This window comes from Tricharina praecox (genome assembly GCF_024521635.1).
Source record: "Tricharina praecox strain CBS 144465 chromosome Unknown BZA05scaffold_50, whole genome shotgun sequence".
Taxonomy (NCBI): Eukaryota; Fungi; Ascomycota; class Pezizomycetes; order Pezizales; family Pyronemataceae; genus Tricharina; species Tricharina praecox.
Window position 1 is genome coordinate 9,912 of NW_026250452.1, and position 17,173 is coordinate 27,084.

A 17,173-nucleotide genomic window follows, 5' to 3' on the forward strand; every position below is an offset into this window, starting at 1 on the left:
GTGTGTAAAGAGTGGAGAGCAATGCGCCCAAGATCACGTTCTTCTACACGGTAACATATAGGTTAGCTTTTCCGCAGTTGCCATTGCCAGTAGGAATTTGCACGAACTGTAGCACACACCACAGTGATATGAAAATGGAAATGAGACTCAGTCCATTCCTCGTGTCTTCCGATCGACTCCGGCTGCCGGAAATCTCGCCTCCGGACTCTGGGTGGATAAACAAGTCGCCCAAGGACAGTTGCGGAAATCCGGTACCAAAAACCACTCCAGCCTTCCGTACCGAGTATGAAATCTTGCCGGCTGGAGCTTTGGAGATCATAACCAGTCATCAGCGCAAGATATCTGCCTAGGTCCCCATGGGAATCAGCGCATTGAAAGTAGGCACGGAGATCACGAATCGCAATCGATGGCCCCACAGCCGCAGTACACTTGGCATGTAGATACCGGAATTGCTTTCCGTCAAGTATAATTATCTTGCCGGCGCGCACTCTGCCGTTATCCTGTTTCGTCTAGTCCTCTTCCGTACTTCGGCGTAAAGCCAGACGGGTACCCGATCCTCCAAACTCGCGGCCAATGAGGTGCGTGATGGTTTCCAGATATCCGCCGTTCGACGGCCGAGGCCATGAATCGGTCCTTTTCTGATTCCCGTGGCGGCTGCCAGAGATCTCGCACCTGGGAGTCTCAGACTCCAGACAAATATACAGGTAACCTATGGTGGAATCAAAGGCCATTCGCGGACTTAAGTATCCATGTCATGTTGGGGTGCCCTCAAGCGTACTGATAAGCTGGCGCTTCTAGCCAAGGGTCGACATCGTTGCCGCCGTCGTAGTCGTCGTCGAAGAATATTCATGTGTGCGCATACTGCCATATTCCTTTGTCCGCTTTCCTCCCATTTCCCGATTATGCGAAAGTAGGTAGACCGTAGGCATCAATTCAGTCTCCGAGCGCGGAGAAAGCCACGGCGCAGTTTATCAAGTGCCAACTTCCAAGTAGTGAATACTACCACCCCGGTTTGTAGACTGCAGAGGACAATGCGATCAAGGTCTCCTTCTACACAAAGTTCAGGTTTTCTGCACTGGTCTGTAGATATCTGCATCACCCAGATCACACACTACAGAGACATAGGAATAGGACTTAGACGTACAGTCACTCACTCGGACCGGTAATGATCGGCGACGCAGCCCGTTCCCGCCGTCTCCTGTTGCCAGACGAGGCTGCCGGAGATCGCGCCGCTGGGTAGATATACAACTCCCCTGTGGACCATTGCAGGCATCAGACACTGCCGGATATCCGTCCCCTTTTGATTCTAGTCTCCTATCCAATCTTCTCAGCTGAGCTATATCCTATCATCACCAGTCGTCAGCGTACGAACTCTAACTAAGCGCCTATGAGGATCACAAGGATGAAAGCAGGCAGGAATGAAGCTAAAGAGTTTGCAGCACGGCGAGGAGCACACGGCTAGGGACTTGGCAGCACGGAGATAATTAAGGAGTTGGCAATTGGTACTCCCGTATGCGATCGGATGCAAAATTTTCACTGGCCAAAATATTCCGGACAGCCGGCACGGTACAGTTAGTAGCCAGCCGCTTCCGCACTAAACATATCCGGGCCTGGGCTTTTTGGACCTGCGACAGAACCCGACTCGTCTGGCCAAATTCTCGCCCCAGACTGGGCGGCGCTGCCGGGCCCCAATAGTCTTCCGTCCACGGACTATTCCCAGGCCTGCAGACCACCGTAACGTGAGAATAGGACTCAGAAGTTCGGTTTCCCGGTCTCCTGAGGACCAGCCAGATTCCCTAGGGACATGTAAGGCTGTCATATGCGACGTCGCAGCCAGTTCCCTCACTCTGCCGCTACAGGCCTGCGGCCGCCGGTCATGTCGCTTCCGGGTAGATAGACAAGCTGCTTCTGGTAGGTATCAAAGGCCACTCCCGGACTTCAGTATCATGACCGTATTGAAACTTGGGGTGCCGCCAAGCGTAAATATCGGCGGGCTTCTCAAACTTTCCAGCCAAGTGCTGGCGTCACCATCTTCGTCCCTATCGTCATTGTCCAGTCTTCATTTGAACTCCCAATCCCATTGACCGCTGGCCTCCGATCCCCCGAAGGCGAACGTAAACTCAGAGACTCGAAAAGGCGAATAACCACGCCGCGCCTTCTCAAGTGCAAACTTCCGAGTGGTGAATGCAACCGCCCAGGTGTGTCGACTGTAGGGCGATGAGCTCACGGTCGTCTGTACAGAGGTCAGCTTGTCTTTAGTACAGTGTAGACTGTAAATATCCCTACCACCTAGATCACCCACCACACACCACAGTGACGAGAAAACGGTACTCAGACACGCGGTCACCCCCGGGGAATGGTAAGGCTGTAGTGTCTAGCCACGAAGTTCATTCCCTCTCTTTCCCGTTGCGTGCCTGCGGCTACCGGAGATCTCTCCTCCAGGCTCCGGGTGGAATGTTCATTTTCAAATCTTCTATGCTGGACATCGGGCATTAGAGGCTAGCCGCCAGTTTCAGACTTCCGGATTGCGTATCCAATGATTAATCTTCTTAGCTGATCGATACTCTATAATAAGCGGTAATCAGCGCACGACCACTATTTGACTCTCGGGATCCTCGGGTTAGAACGAACTTCACAGACCGCCAGTTGACACGGATATCCCCACTGCCCTACTGCCCAATGTGTATGGCTGGTATTGACTGGCATTGTTCACCGCCAAGTACGAGTATCTCGCACACTCGTGACTCTTCCGGGTCTTCCCCTGTTCCGCCCAGTCCTCGCTGCTTCTTCAACGTCCCGCCTCCCTCGCCGTATCTCGAGGTCAGTCCGCCGCTGCTGGTCATGATAGTTCCGGCGTATTCGCCGTTTGGTGGGTGTGCGGTCAGTGTGCCACTGTGGCTACGAACCGATCTGCCGCTCGCTGCCCGTTGCCCGCTGCCTGGTAGGGTGATCGGTCTGACGTCATGCGGAAAATGGCAATGATCCTGGCTGGCATCGGCTGTCATGAAGCGTGAGCTGAAGTATACCTAAATTGGGAGGGGTGAGGGGAATACATACTTTTCAGCTACCTGGTACCAGGTAGACAGTGGCTTTGCAGGGGCGTGGAGATGCGTGTGGTCTGTGTGGTGGTTTTGGACTCTGGAGTTGTGGGAGACCCGGTAAACAGAGAATGGTGATTGGATGTGACTCGTGAGCGATATGGCTGGCGTCTTGACGGTCAGCAGTCCGGCGAAGTGCAAGGAGGAGGCATTGAGGGAGGATTGTACGGAAAATTGTGGGGAGAAGCGGAACCCAGATTCGTAAGAGAGCAACCGAACGAGGGTAGAAGCAGCTGCCAGCAGGCTAGCAACAAGGCAGACAGACAGAAACGGATGCGTTAGAAAACAAAAGAGTACCAGTGGGAAATAGAGACGGACCAGTCGAGGCAGAGAACAGTCGGAGTGTGTTGACTTTCAGATTGTGGGATTCATGAAAATTCGAGAAGAATAAGGCTTCCTCCGCTGTAAAGTACGTACGATAGTGACTTCAGTATCCAATCTCCTCCGCTGCGATAGCCTATCATAACCGGTAATTAGCACACGCCGTCTACCTATCCATGGGGATCATCGGGTTAGAAGTTGTAACGGCCATGACCAACCGCAACCGATAGCCCCACTGCCCCAGACTCCCGTACAGGTGGTAGGTACGTACCGCCTGTTTTCCACCCACGACTTTGTCTTCCTCAGCCTCGTAAAGTCCTCTTCCCTTCCTCGGTGTAAATCATCCGCATCCCCAGGACCGTAGCCCGCTCCAGCCTCCTGGCCAGGTACTTAATCCTTCAGCCTCGCGGCCGATGGAGATGGGGATGGGTCACCAACCGCTCCGCCGCTCGCTGTCCGCTGCCTCGCGGACTGATCCGTCTAACGTCATCAGGAGATTGGTGAAGATGCTGGCTGGCGGGGACTGTCGCGACTCTCGGATCATCAGCCGGAGTAAAGGTAGGTTTCGAGCGGTGGGGAGTCTTAGTCTCGCTCGACCCTTGCCAAGAAAGTATAGCGTGCTCAGCCACACAAGAATCACGTGTTTCCTCGCTTACGCTCAGTTCTATTGAATATTTTTTTCTGTGCAAGCGTCTGGAAGGAAAAGTCCCTCTTAGACCATACATACAAATTCCCCGATAACCCCAAACCCCAAGACCACCCCCGAACGACCCAGAAATCTTTATGACCAAATCCCGAGGACAAAATACCACCTCAGACATTGTGTGAACAACAGAAAAATTGCATAAAACCCATGAGCAACTGAGCTCGACCAATAAATAATATCTTCACGCGCTTCGCGAGAAAAAAGCGCAAAACTCCCGATTGACCGCCAGGCTTGGACGTTAGCTAGACTTGCGACGGTGGCTCTCTTTGGTGCGGACGTCGTGATCTACTGCCGTCTATATACTAATCGCTACAGCTGCTGCAAGCAGGATACGCTCTATGGTACTGCTCTGGAACCATTAGCACTGCTCGGAACATAGCGGTACCGCTATCGCCGCATCGCCTGGCCTATTACTGACACATACTGGCTATGGCCACTGCAGGCACGGAACACTGGGCCGTACAGCTCCGGGTCCATCACTACTGCTCGGTACACAGCGGTACCGCGCTCGCCGGATGGACTGTACTGTCCCGGGACTATCAGTACAGCTCTGGAACCATCGGTATTGCTCGACGCCGACGTCTCTATATAACTAACTCACGACGTCAATGAGACGCCGAGTGGGATCCCAACGAGCGTCTGGCCGAGAGAAACAGGTGAAAACTGACTGAGATGTTGCAGTTTTTGGTCCTGTGGGCACTGTGAAGCAGTTTTCTACATAGACCAGTCCCGACCAAATTCGGGTATGGTTTGGTCGGGTCGGAAGATACCCCGACCGACCAGACATAGGTCGGGATAAGCCGTGCTAGAAAGTTATACAAGTTGGAATTTGTACACTTTAAAATCACCTCTAAACCAGATTGTCCTCGCATATGGCGGCCGACATTTCCCCAATTTCCTTCACATGCGCCTGAGTCGCCGCATCCATCTCATCCCTCTGCTAGCATTTCTGTGATCTGCTAGTAATTCTGCGACGGTTGTAGCCACATTCCGGACACCCAACACTTCAAGCATTGTTGCGGTCGTCATCGAGGCATTGACACATTCCGGACGCACAACTACGACAGAAGATTTTGCGGCTGATCAGCATATCCGTTATCCCGACGTCGGCCGACCGGCCTAGTCTATGTAGAACACAGCTTGCGACACGGATGCGAAACGGGGGTACCTACTCGATGCTGGTGGCAGTCTAGCGAAAGATCCCGATGCTGGGCCCTTTGTAATTTAAAACATGATCACGGCAGGAAATACTCAAGCTCCGAAATACCGTAAAACCGGTTTCGGCATGCAATTTCATCCGTAGCGCACCTTGCCCGCAAGTTGCTGAACTTGCCGGGACCGAGACGACATAGAAAAGTGACGCGTTTTCTCGCTCTCCACTCGCTCCCGTGGGGGGACGTTAACGGCACGGAAACAACGCTGCGACCGGATGCGGCTCCGCGACCGCGATCAGTTCACGCTAAGCGAAGGAGGTCCGAGTCCCGACGCCGAGCCGGCTGCTTCCGGAGCTGGCTTTCGCGATGTCGCAAAAGAAGACGGGAAAAAGAGAGCGGACAGAGTGGGGAGTTGTCGTGATCACCAACTACGCAGTGGAGTCGCATCGTCTGCTGAAACATGCGCCCCTTTCGTGTACTTATGTGGGTATGTAGGAATGTAGATGCTGGGTGCAGCGCACGAAGGAAAACAACGAAAGAAACGTGCAGCGACGAGGGGAACTGAGCCGAGCAGTCAGGAGTGCAGCGAGCAGTGGGTATCGCTGATGCATGGAGTTCCATGTTGGTTGGTTGCATAGCCCAGCATTTTTCGGTGCGGCAGCCAACGAGCGCGGTTCAAGGTTGGCCATGCACACACGCACATGGAGTATGCACACAGCTGCAAGGCCGAGGAGGCAAACTTGGTGGGAGGGGGAGGAGGGGGCGATCGCTTGTTTCATCGTGTTTATCGGCTGAACAGCCCACTCCGGATCCCGAGAAGAGGGCGCGCTGATTGGGCGGGACGACGGGTGAAGGTAAAATGCCAGTCGTTATCGTTATGAAGAGCACTCTATTCTACCGGACGAGAGTTGGGTACCACGGAATACGGGAGTTTCATGTGTAGGCTGGGCGATGGCGAGGACGGGGATCTCCGTGCTGTGCAGTACTCGAATACGAGTAGGATATAGGGGTCGTTATGATGAACCGAAGGGCATGCGCACGAGAGGCGGAGCTGGCGATGGCTTCGTCGAGTCGTTGCGCAGGGCAGGCTGAGGACCATCGCGGGCTGAGCCTTGTCGTGTGTCATCCTTTAGAGCAACTCTACTCTTCTCTAGGGCAGCTTGCCACGCAGGGTCTCTCCGGTGGCCCGCCCCAACCGCAGCTCGATTCTTGACTAAGCGCTCTGGCCGAAGCTAAAGAATGTTCCGCCGCCCCCGACGACGTCTGGCGCCGTTTCATGTCCGCGCCTGGCCGCGTGGGGCGTAGCGGCAGTGAACCCTTTTCCGCCTGCATCGAACCCGCTAACCAACCACTGCTGCGACCGGGATTCCCGGTAATCGGGCAGAGAGAGTGCTTGCCTACACACATCATCCCTCTGCACCCTCTTCCTTTCTCTTCTCTTCACTCTGCTGCTCGCTCTCTACCGACAATCGCTCTTCCCTTCCTTTTCTGTACTTTCTTACGGCTCCTTCGTTGATCGGACCCCTCCTCATCTGCTGTACTTCGCATCTCGGTAGATCCGGTTCTTCGCATTCGCTCTCTTCGTCCGCTTCTCGCCTTGAAGTACCGTAGTATCGTACGACCGATTCGGTGGGTTCAATTCTTTTCTAACAAAAACTTCGCTTCTTCCCTACCTTGTTTCGCGACTCGATTCTACCCTCATTCTCTTCTCTTGTCCTCGTCTGATTTGGTTGCTCTAGCACTAAACGAACATCAACAAACAGAAAGGAAAACACACTGGTCTCTGGAGACTGCTTCTTTCTCACACTCGATCTTTCACACATTCACTTCAACCACCAACTACTTACCACATCTACCACACACATACCCCATACCGTCACTTCCTCAACAATACAAACAACATCAAAATGCGTGCCACCATTTTCGCAACCCTCTTCTTCGCCGTCGGCATTTCTACAGTCGTCGCCGCTTCTTCGTTCAGCCTGAACAAGATGGAGCCCATCACCGAGTCTGAGGTTCCCGAGGACTGCTTCAAGGTCTACGAGTCTGGGATCTCCGCTTGCGGCACCAGTTCCACGCCGTCGTGCACCACGGAGTGTACCAACTCGCTTCTCGCCCTCGCCAGCGACATCCAGCTCGCCTGCGCCGACGCCTTCGTTGGCATGGACTCGCTCCTACGCCGCACCGTCGACGGCGGTCTTCTCCAAGCGGTCTGCGCGTCCTACGAAGCCCCCTCGGAGATCGTCGACAGTACAATGGAGGCGTCGAATATCATCCTCTCGACTCTATACCCGGAGCCCTCGACCGCGACGAAGACCGGCACTGCCGAGACCGTCCCCACGTCCATCGCTTTCGACTCCGCCGAGGTGACCCTCGTCTCCAGCACGAAGACGTCCGTCGCCTCGACCGGAGGCCTCGCTGTCGACCGCGCCCCGTCGCCGACCGCAGGCCTCGCCTCCGGCAGCCTCGACGCGCTGTTCGCGAGTGCTACCGCGTCATCCTTCCCGTCGGCGGAAGCTGACAGCGCAGGAGCAGCGAACACAGTCTCTTCCTTGACGCTCCTGGTGGTTATCGGGATCGTGGCCGTGGCAGCGAGCGTGTAGTACACTCTCGAAGTCTATGTTTACGGATATGTCGCTTTCTGGATGGTATATTGGCTTTCTGGTCCTTTGTACTAGGTAATAATTCGCGCTGGATGGCTGAATGGAATGGTAGCTTAGAGTGGGGGAGACGGGAATAGACGCGTGATACTGGCTGCTGCTTGGGAATTGTTGTTCGTGAAATTGGAAGTGCTGGCTGTACATCGATATGTGAAACGTGATACCCGTGATAATACCCACTGTTATACCCATCGTGCTACCCATCGTACTACCGTAGGAGATAAACGAGGAACCGGAGACCGCCGAGTCCGGAGCGAAATTCGGAGTTCGGAGTTCGGAAATCTCAGCGGCAGCCTACAGCTGCGCTCAGATCCTCGAGATACGGGATTCGGGACTCGGAAAGATCGCTTCCGGGCCGTGCGCCGGTTATACAAAACCTCAAAACTCCGCATGACCGGGGATAGGAATTAACTTCACGACAGGGTACTCTAGGTCGCACATCTAGGCGACCGCCGCCGCCGGCAAGTAGCACCGGGTATAAACTCAACTCAACTCTAAATTCTAATAGGAAGCTCGTCTCGGCTCGTCTTGGCCCCGGCACCTGGCACTAGGCCCCGGCACCCGATGAAAAGGTGAGGTGAGGTGAGGCGGCGAGGTAGGGCTGTGGCGTTCGGTCCCCTTGCTCGCCTTGGTTCCCATGCGCAACCGGGTCCGAGGTGTTTGGGTTCATGTTTGTGCTCGAATACCAGTCCGCTGTGAGCGTTCGAATACTCGTCCCCTAATGGTGTTCTAGTACCAGTCCGCGGTCCCTGTGCGAACACCCCGTCGCTGTCCGCGTGCGAATAACAGTCCTCTATTCGTGTGCGAATACGAGTTCCCCCTCCCTCCGTGCAAACACCACTGCGAGTTTACGGCGAGCGTAAGCTTACATTGGTGAAGACTTACCCAAGTGTCTGTGCATCACCCCCGGCTGGATTAACTACAGCACGGTTATGGCACGTGAGTAGTCCTTCACGCCCTTCCGGTTCCACCGTTCCGATTGCGCGTTTACGCTGAGGGTAAGGGACTGAGGCCTTTGGGACCCGGGCTGTAACTACAACTACTAACTATACGGTAGTAGAACTCGCTCGGAGTCGCTCTTGGTGCACGAGCACGGTTAGAGGTTGTGAATGTACTGGGCATGTCGTTGGACGTCAATGTACCAGCTACCTGCCACCTATACTGATCCATGAAGAGAAAAGTGTAATACTTGAACCGGTTTACTATACTCAGAGAATCCAGTGTATCGTACCGAGAGCAGGAACTCGGAGGAAGGAACATTCTGTGCAACACATTTCACGTGACTCCGCGATCGAGTGATATATTGAGATCTTGCATTGAGGAAGAGCAATTTTTGTGCCCGCACAATAGACCTTCAAAGTTGTAAGTACAGACTACATGGTGGACAAGTAACGAGTGATGATTTCATCGCGTAGGCATATTAGCAGGCGTTTGAGTATGCATCTCTTTGCGGACGAATACCGAATGACTTAATCGTGTGCTCACGGTGGCAGGAGTTTCGAGTTCGGATGACGTTACAGCCGAATACCAGTTGGCTTGATCGAATCTTCACAGTGACAGTTTCTTCATTTGATACGCAGTAGTTCCTGGACGAACAAGGAATGACTGAATCATGCCGGCACGGTAGCAGGCATTCGAGTACGGAATAACTCATGAGGGAATACCGAAGAACCTCAAGATCTATCCAGCGCTGGACCTAAGTAGTGGAGAGAGAGAGATTATTAGTTGATTCTGCATACAGCCTATCTAGAATATGGACAACCAAGCACTCTATTCATACCCACTCCGGCCGGACGGGGTGCAGACGCCTCTACCGCCCAGCACGATGTGGCGCTGCTGCGGGGCTGTCTACCAAGACAATTACGTAGGAAATAAAACCAGTATATGTATCGCACTACGAGCAGACAATCAGATATCTTCGTTCCTCAAATCCCTGCACAGGCCGCAAACACAGTATCCTGCTGGGCACTCTTGTTCTGCTGCCGGCACGATGCTTCGCTTTCATCCTGCTCCCCCAGCGTGCTCTACGTCAAGCGGAGCTATCCATCCTGCATCCGTCGATTGCGAGGAACACTACACGGTTCTCATCGTTGAACCGCTCATCGGCGAACAAATCGCTCGATGTGCGAGGGATGACGGAAGCCTCGACGGCAGTGACAGGCCTCGACGGCAGTGGCAGGCCTCGACGGCAGAGACAAGCATCTACAGCATAGTCAGCCTCGACGGTCGAAACAGGCCTCGACGATAGAAACAGGCCTCGACGGCATAGACAGGCCTCGACGGCATAGACAAGCCTCGACGGTAGAGAGATATGCCTCGACGGCAGAAGCAAGCCTCGACGACAGAAACAAGCCTTGACGGCGGGTACAAGCTTCGACGACAGAACCAAGCCTTGACGGCGGGTACAAGCTTCGACGACAGAACCAAGCATTGACGGTGGGTACAAGCTTCGACTGCAGAGACAGGCCTCGACGGCAAAGACATGCCTCGACGCTCCGTCAATTCATTTCGCCGCACCGCGTAGGGTCTTACTTGCAGTTCTTCGCCGCTCGCCCTTCATCTCTCTCCCTCTCCCTCCTTTATAATTCACTAGAAATACCCACTCTTTCCCACTTCCTCACTCTCACGCTCCATTCTTCATCATCCACCACCAACTTCCTCTATCTACATCTCTCTCTCATTAGCTCTACCATCCTCTCAACCATTGACTTCGTCTCTCTACCTCCCGAACGGGACCGCCCCGTGCTTGATACATGCGCACATTCATTTACTACCACCCCTTCCACCACTATCTGCGACAATTTGAACCATTCCCTCGGCCCCTACCCCCCCCCCCCCCCCCCCTCCTCACTACCCCACCAACATCCCATCAACCTCATCACACACTCTCCCCATCCGTTCTATCACACCAACATCCCCATCAACCTCACTCAACTCCTTTCCCTGATTACTACCCCACCAACATCCCACCAATCTCATCCTGCTTTGCCCCCCTCCTCCCAACCCCACCATGAATCGTACGACATGCTCCTGCAGCTCACCACCTCACAACTAAAAAACGATTCAAACCGAACACCACAAAGCACACACTATCACGCAGATATGTGCCCCAGCCGAACCGTCCTCTTCTCAGCTCTGCTTCAAAGCCTCCAGCCACCTCCTCGACAGCCATCACCAACCCAGTCGATTCCATTACCGACGACTTCGTCCTCCTCCTCTCTCTACCCCCCATCGCCGGTACTCAAAGAAACGGAAACGTTGCAGCGAGCTTCGAGACTGCTGGTATGCCACCGCGGGGCGCCTCGTCATCTACACAGATGCATAGCTCGGTGCCTATTCTTCCGTGACGGAACTAGCCAGGAGATCCGACTGGTGGCTGCTAGAGAGAAGAAGTAATCCATGAGGAGGTGGAAGGCGTGGAGGATGATATCGAGTCAAGAACCGGCGGTGCCTACTCTTCAGTGACCCAAACAGTCACAAGATCCGATCTGGTGACTGTTAGGGAGCAAAAGCAGCCGATGAGGAGGAGGAGGACGTGGAGGGGGAAGATGTGGATAGTGAAGAAGAGGAATTTGTTTAGAGCTGAAGGAGTTGTTATTTTTCTTGCCTACTTGAAAGGAGACGATGATATCAAGGAGCCATAGGAAGTTAAACATTGACCTTCCACCTGGAGGAGGAGGAGGTGGAGGCTAATAAGGTTTAGAGCTGAAGGAGTTGTTATTGTTCTTGCTTTCAATTTTATCGCAGATGACTGCATCCTAATGACTGTGTATTATTTCGCGCTCGTCGCGACGCAACACCTGTAGTAGTCTCGTAGCCAGCCTGGTTTTTACATAGTCCAGTCTAATCCATTCTATCACGGTCGATCGACGGAAGTAGACTAAAAAAACAATCTTACGAGCACAAACCCCCGTTTTAGATTTGTATCGCTCTGGCTACTGCTACTCGCCACACGTGCTCCCCTTCGCACCACACAAACCGAACATCCTCGGTCGGACTGGATGTTTTATTGTCGACTACCTTAAAACATCACTCACAGCGATGGTGCCGCAGCAAATTGGATGCCGTAGGTGCATTGAGCGCTTAAACGTCCACACTGGACGTACTCCAGCCAATGCAAAAGGGTCACCAGCCGCTACTCGGAGCGATGTAGTGTCCCGGCGCAGCCAACGAGCGCAGGTTGACATCATGATGTACGTCTAAAGAGAGAGAGATGATGAAATGATTTCGCACGCAGCCTATCTAGACTATGTCGAACCGTCTCACTGGTTTCCTGCCCCTCAAGCCGGTTGGTGAAGGGAGCTCGCTGCCGGCGGTGCTGTGCATCTTGGGCAGCGCTTCACGGGTGTTCAAGTGATGCACGTTTGACTACGCAAGCCTCGACGACAGAGAACAGGCCTCGAGGGCAGAGAACAGGCCTCAAGGGCTAAACAGCCCTCGACGGCACAGACCGGCCTCGACGGGAGAAACAGGCCTCGACGGAAGAAACAGCCCTCGACTATAGCTAAAGCCTCGACGGCAGATACAAGCCTCCACGGCAGAGTGCGTGCCTCATCGGTAGAGAACAGGCCTCGAGGGCAGAAACAGCCCTCGACGGCACAGACAAGCTTCGACGCCAGGGACCGGCCTCGACGAAACAGCCCTTGACGGTAGAGACAGGCCTCGACGGCAGAGAACAGGCCTCGACGGCACAGAACGGCCCTCGACGGCAGAGAACCGCCCTCGACGGCAGAAAACCGCCCTCGACGGTAGAGACAGGCCTCGATGGCTGAGACCAGCCTCGATGGCTGAGAGCAGCCTCGACGGCAGAAACAGGCCTTGACGGCAGAGACCAGCCGCGACGGCAGCTGCGAGCCTCGACGGTAGAGACACAAGCAGTCGCAACGCTACGGCAATTCAATTCCACGCACCGTGTTGGATTTTAGCCGCAGATTTTCGGCGCTCGCCCCTCCTCTCTCTCTCTCTCACTCCTTTATCATCCACCAACAACATCCTCTCGCTGTATCCCTCATCTTACGACTCAATCATCACCTTCCTCTCTCTCCCTCTCCCTCCTTTATAATCCACCATCCACATCCTCTCGCTGTGTCCCGCTTCTTAGTACTTCGTCGTCACCTTCCACAATCTCCTTCCACTTTCTACCTCCTTCACCATCAACTTTGTACCTCTTCCTCTCCATTACCCCAAAGTCATCTAGACGATAACCGCTCAACGCTCGACGCAACTAAAAACCATCTAACGAACATAACTTGACCCCCGGCGAAACACGCAAGAAGATTTCCGGAGGCGATCGCCCCGCGCGCAAGAAGCCCCGCCAGGCTCGGGACAGCACGGATCCAGAGTCGGAGAGCGACTGCGATTCTCCTTACACCGGGCAATACAACTACGACGAAGCTCGACCACGTTGGGGGTGGCTGTTGGGTTGCAAGAAGACCACCCTGGCCTGCGGGCCCCGGTGCCCGCATAGTTCAATAGCCCAGAGCCAGCATCGAGCTACGAAAGATGGAACGGGAGCTGGAACTGATGAAGAAGCAGTTCCAGAATGAATACGGAGTCAACCATGACGCTGTCACCTCCGAGTAACCGCGGAGAGGCGAGTCTGCTTCCGTGGTTCAGAACAGAGCCACGTCAGTCACCGAGCACATGAATCCGAGATGGAGGAAGAGGGAGAAGAGGAAGGCGCGTGCTCACGCGAAAAGAGCATGGCTCCCATTGCTGGGGCGGAGAAGAAGAAGGCGATGAAGACGGGGGGGCAGTGGTTGGGGACGAGGTAGAGGTGGAAAAGGTGGCGGACAAGAAGAAGGCGATGAAGGCGGGGAGCAGTGGTTGGGGACGAGGTAGAGGTAGAAGAAGTGGAGGATAAGGAAGAGGGAGTGGTTTACAGCTGGAGTTGTTATTTTGTTGTCAACTATATGCGTTCAAAATTCAGCTTCGAGCATGTAAGACGGGGAGGATGACGTGGAAGAGGACGAAGATGAAGAGTTTTTGAGCTGGAGGAGTTGTTATTGTTCTTGATTTAATTTTACCGCAGATAACCGCATTCTCAATGACGTTGTACCCTTTCAGGCTCGTCGTGACCATATTATGCTCGTAGGCTGCCATTTTTCACCATAATCTAGTCCAAAGTTCTCGTCGGTCCCGACGATTTCACCTGCAGGGCTTCGTTTCCCCGTCTACCTATCCCACCATTAACATCCTCTTCCTCCCTCATCTTTCTTCCAAATGCACGATCGACTTCATCTTTCCACCTCCCCCTCCTTCCTACCCCACCATCAACAACCTGGACGATCACTCCACACCGCTCAAAGCAACGAAGACCCACATAGCCCACCAAATCAATGTACAGACATGAACTGAAACTATGGCTTCCACCAGGATCATACCGACAGCACACCGGTCATCCCCTTACCCGCTCGGCCTCAGATTACAGCGGCACCTCCTCCACGACCTTCACACAAGATACCCGATACCGTTACCGACGATTGCCACCTTCAATCTTGGCCTTCCTGGCGCTACCGGCCACCAGCTTGGCGATTGAGGACGACGCGCGTAACGCCGACAAGCCAGCGGCTCCCCCGCCCAGCAAGCAGGTGCAAACACCAACAGCCACTAGAGCCGCCCGGTTAGCTACTGGCGAAGACGAGGAACACCGGATGTGAGACGAAGGAGAAGAGGAGGATGAGGAGGAAGGTGAACCCTCCTTCCCGAACGACCAGGGTGAGGAAGGTGAAGTGGAGGAGGATACAACCGGCAAGAACGGTCGCCCTGAGCGTAAGAAGCCTTGCCAGGCGCCGGCCCGCAAGGTGCTACTAACGTGGAAAAAGAAGACGACGTATCGTGCGGAGAAGATGATTAAGAAGAAGAGGAGGACGAAGACGATTAAGACGAAGCGGGAGAAGAGAATAATCCAGACGAAGAGGAAGACGTGGCGAATGAGGAAGAGCAAGGGGTTTAGAGCTGAAGTTTTTGTTGTTTTTCTTGTCTTCTTGCAAGGAGTCGAAACAATCCGAGAACAGATGGGTGCAATCTTCAACGTAGAGCATGATATCGTATTGTTGCTTTGCATTTTATCGCAGATTACTGCGTCCTGGTTCCTGAATGACTTTGTACCCTTTCAAACTCGTCGTGACCGAATACAGATGTATAGTAGGCGCACAGGCAGCCAGTTTTCTAGATACTACAGTCCAGCCTTCCCGACGCCTGGACGGAACTGTAATACAGTCATCCAGTACGTCTGGGGGTGTCTGCTGGAAGTTCTACTCCACCCGTCAGTTCCCATGGTAGGGATCGCAGTCGACTGCCAACACGTGTACACGTAAAACGGAAGAAACATAAGGGGACACGATTCATATGAGAGAAAGCTCAGGCATCCACACGGACTACGTAGAACGCAATTGCCATGGATCTCGAACAGCGCGTCACGGGTGATCAAGAGATGAGTGCATGACAACGCTAGCATCGACGGCAGAGACAAGCCTCGACGTCAGTTACAAGCCGCGACAGTAATGACGAGCCTAGAAGGTAGAGACAAGCCTCGATGGCAGAGAAAAGCATCGAAGGCAGAAACAAGCTTTGACGCCAGAGACAAGCCTCCACGGTAGCAACGGGTCTCGACGGCAGAGTTAAGCTTCGACGGCAGCAACAGGATTCGACGGCAGAGACATGCTCCGGCGGAAGCGACACAAGCAGTAACGACGCTACAGGTATTCAATTCCACGCACTGATTAAAGTTTTCCCTGCAGGTTTTCGCCGATTCCCCTTCCTCTCTCTCCCGCTACTTTCTGCTCACTCCACAATCCACTTCTACTTTTACCGTTTCTCTCTCGATTACCCCACGTCAATAGACGATAATATCCCACCGCTCGACGCAACTACAAACCATATAACCCACCACAACTTGACAGCTCACAAGGATCACTTCCGCCATCCGTTCGTAAGCTCTGACCTTGCTGGCCTGGTTGGTATTGCCAGTGCCTTATCCCTGATTTTGTCCACTCCACTGACGAGAAGGGTGACTAGGTTACGGTCGGATCTGTGTTTTTGTTTCTTTCAATTTTTTCGCAGATAACTGCATCCTCAATGATTTTGCAACATTTCAGGCTCGTCGTGACTCGTGACACAATCTTTATAGCAGGCTCGTAGACAGCCAGTGGCCCGGTGTTCTTGATAGTACGTTCCAGCCCAGTCTTTCCCGACTAAATGAAACACCGTGTGAAAGGAGTAGAGCCGCCCGCCACCACTAACTAACCACGCCGTGAAACCACCATATACACCTCTCCTCACGATATCGAGGCTTACGAAGACGCAATACCATCCGGGGAGCCTGATCAGAGAGAAATCTCCCTGTTTTATCTCGCATGCAGCCTATCTAGACCATGGCGACCCCACGACCTCCGTTCCTGTCCGCCCTGACCAGTCGAGGTGAAAGCCCCGGTACCGACCAGTCCGATGAGGCGCACCACCTTCCCTGCCCATCCGCCTCGGGCCGACACAAGTAACAATTATATTGACAGTAAAGACCGGTATGGGCCCACATGCCCGCTCCTCCTGCTGCCCTTCGCCTCGCTTCCCCGTCATTTGCTTCCCCTCTAGGACCTATCATCGAGTATCCTCCTCTCCCACGTCCTCGCATCGGCTGCAGCTGCAGTACCCTGCTTGGCACTCTTGCTCTGCCCCCGATGCGATGCTTGCTTCCTCCTCATCCTCCTCCTCCAAGTCTTCTAAAGCTCTTCTCTGGACATCTCTGGTTACTAGATACTCCAGGATTACCTCGCTGCACCGCTCGTCGGCAAACAACTCCGCTATCGACCACTTCTCTTTCCTTCTCTCCGTCTCCTTCCGGACCTTTGCGCACAAGGCTTTCCGTTGACTTGTCCACCGTAGGAAGTTTTTGAATAGACGCTCACGGGACAGCTCAGTAGGGCTGTTGCACCACCAGCAATGATCGTCATTCCGGAGAGCCTGATCCATGGATAGTGCTTTTCACGAAACTATGTGATTGAGTGATATGCTGTGATAATGCTACCCGGATGAGCTGTTCTCGTACTCTCACAGTCTCACTGTAGTAGGCTTTAAAGTACGAAATACTTCGTGGACGAAGAATATGTGTCGTAATTGTTCCGGCACGGTGGGCTATTCGAGTGCGGACTACTTCTTGGACGAATAACAGAAGGCGTAATCGTGCGCTCACGATAGTGGAAGTAAGGAATACTTCGTTGACGAATTCCAAACGCC

At 53.8% G+C, this 17,173-nt stretch overlaps 2 protein-coding genes across 2 annotated transcripts; both read left to right on the forward strand.

The window, feature by feature from the left end:
- Positions 1-6,885: 6,885 nt before the first annotated feature.
- BZA05DRAFT_413149 (uncharacterized protein) lies at positions 6,886-8,059 on the forward strand. Its single transcript, XM_051485166.1, has one exon. It carries the CDS (start codon positions 7,187-7,189, stop codon positions 7,880-7,882), a length of 696 nt encoding a protein of 231 aa, XP_051334729.1. The 5' UTR covers positions 6,886-7,186; the 3' UTR covers positions 7,883-8,059.
- A 5,382-nt stretch (positions 8,060-13,441) lies between these two features.
- BZA05DRAFT_449538 (uncharacterized protein) lies at positions 13,442-16,915 on the forward strand (the record flags this gene model as incomplete). Its single annotated transcript, XM_051487378.1, has 5 exons — positions 13,442-13,518; positions 14,466-14,594; positions 14,656-14,710; positions 14,764-14,901; positions 16,838-16,915. 5 exons carry the CDS (start codon positions 13,442-13,444, stop codon positions 16,913-16,915), a joined length of 477 nt encoding a protein of 158 aa, XP_051334730.1.
- Between the last annotated feature and the right edge of the window lie 258 nt (positions 16,916-17,173).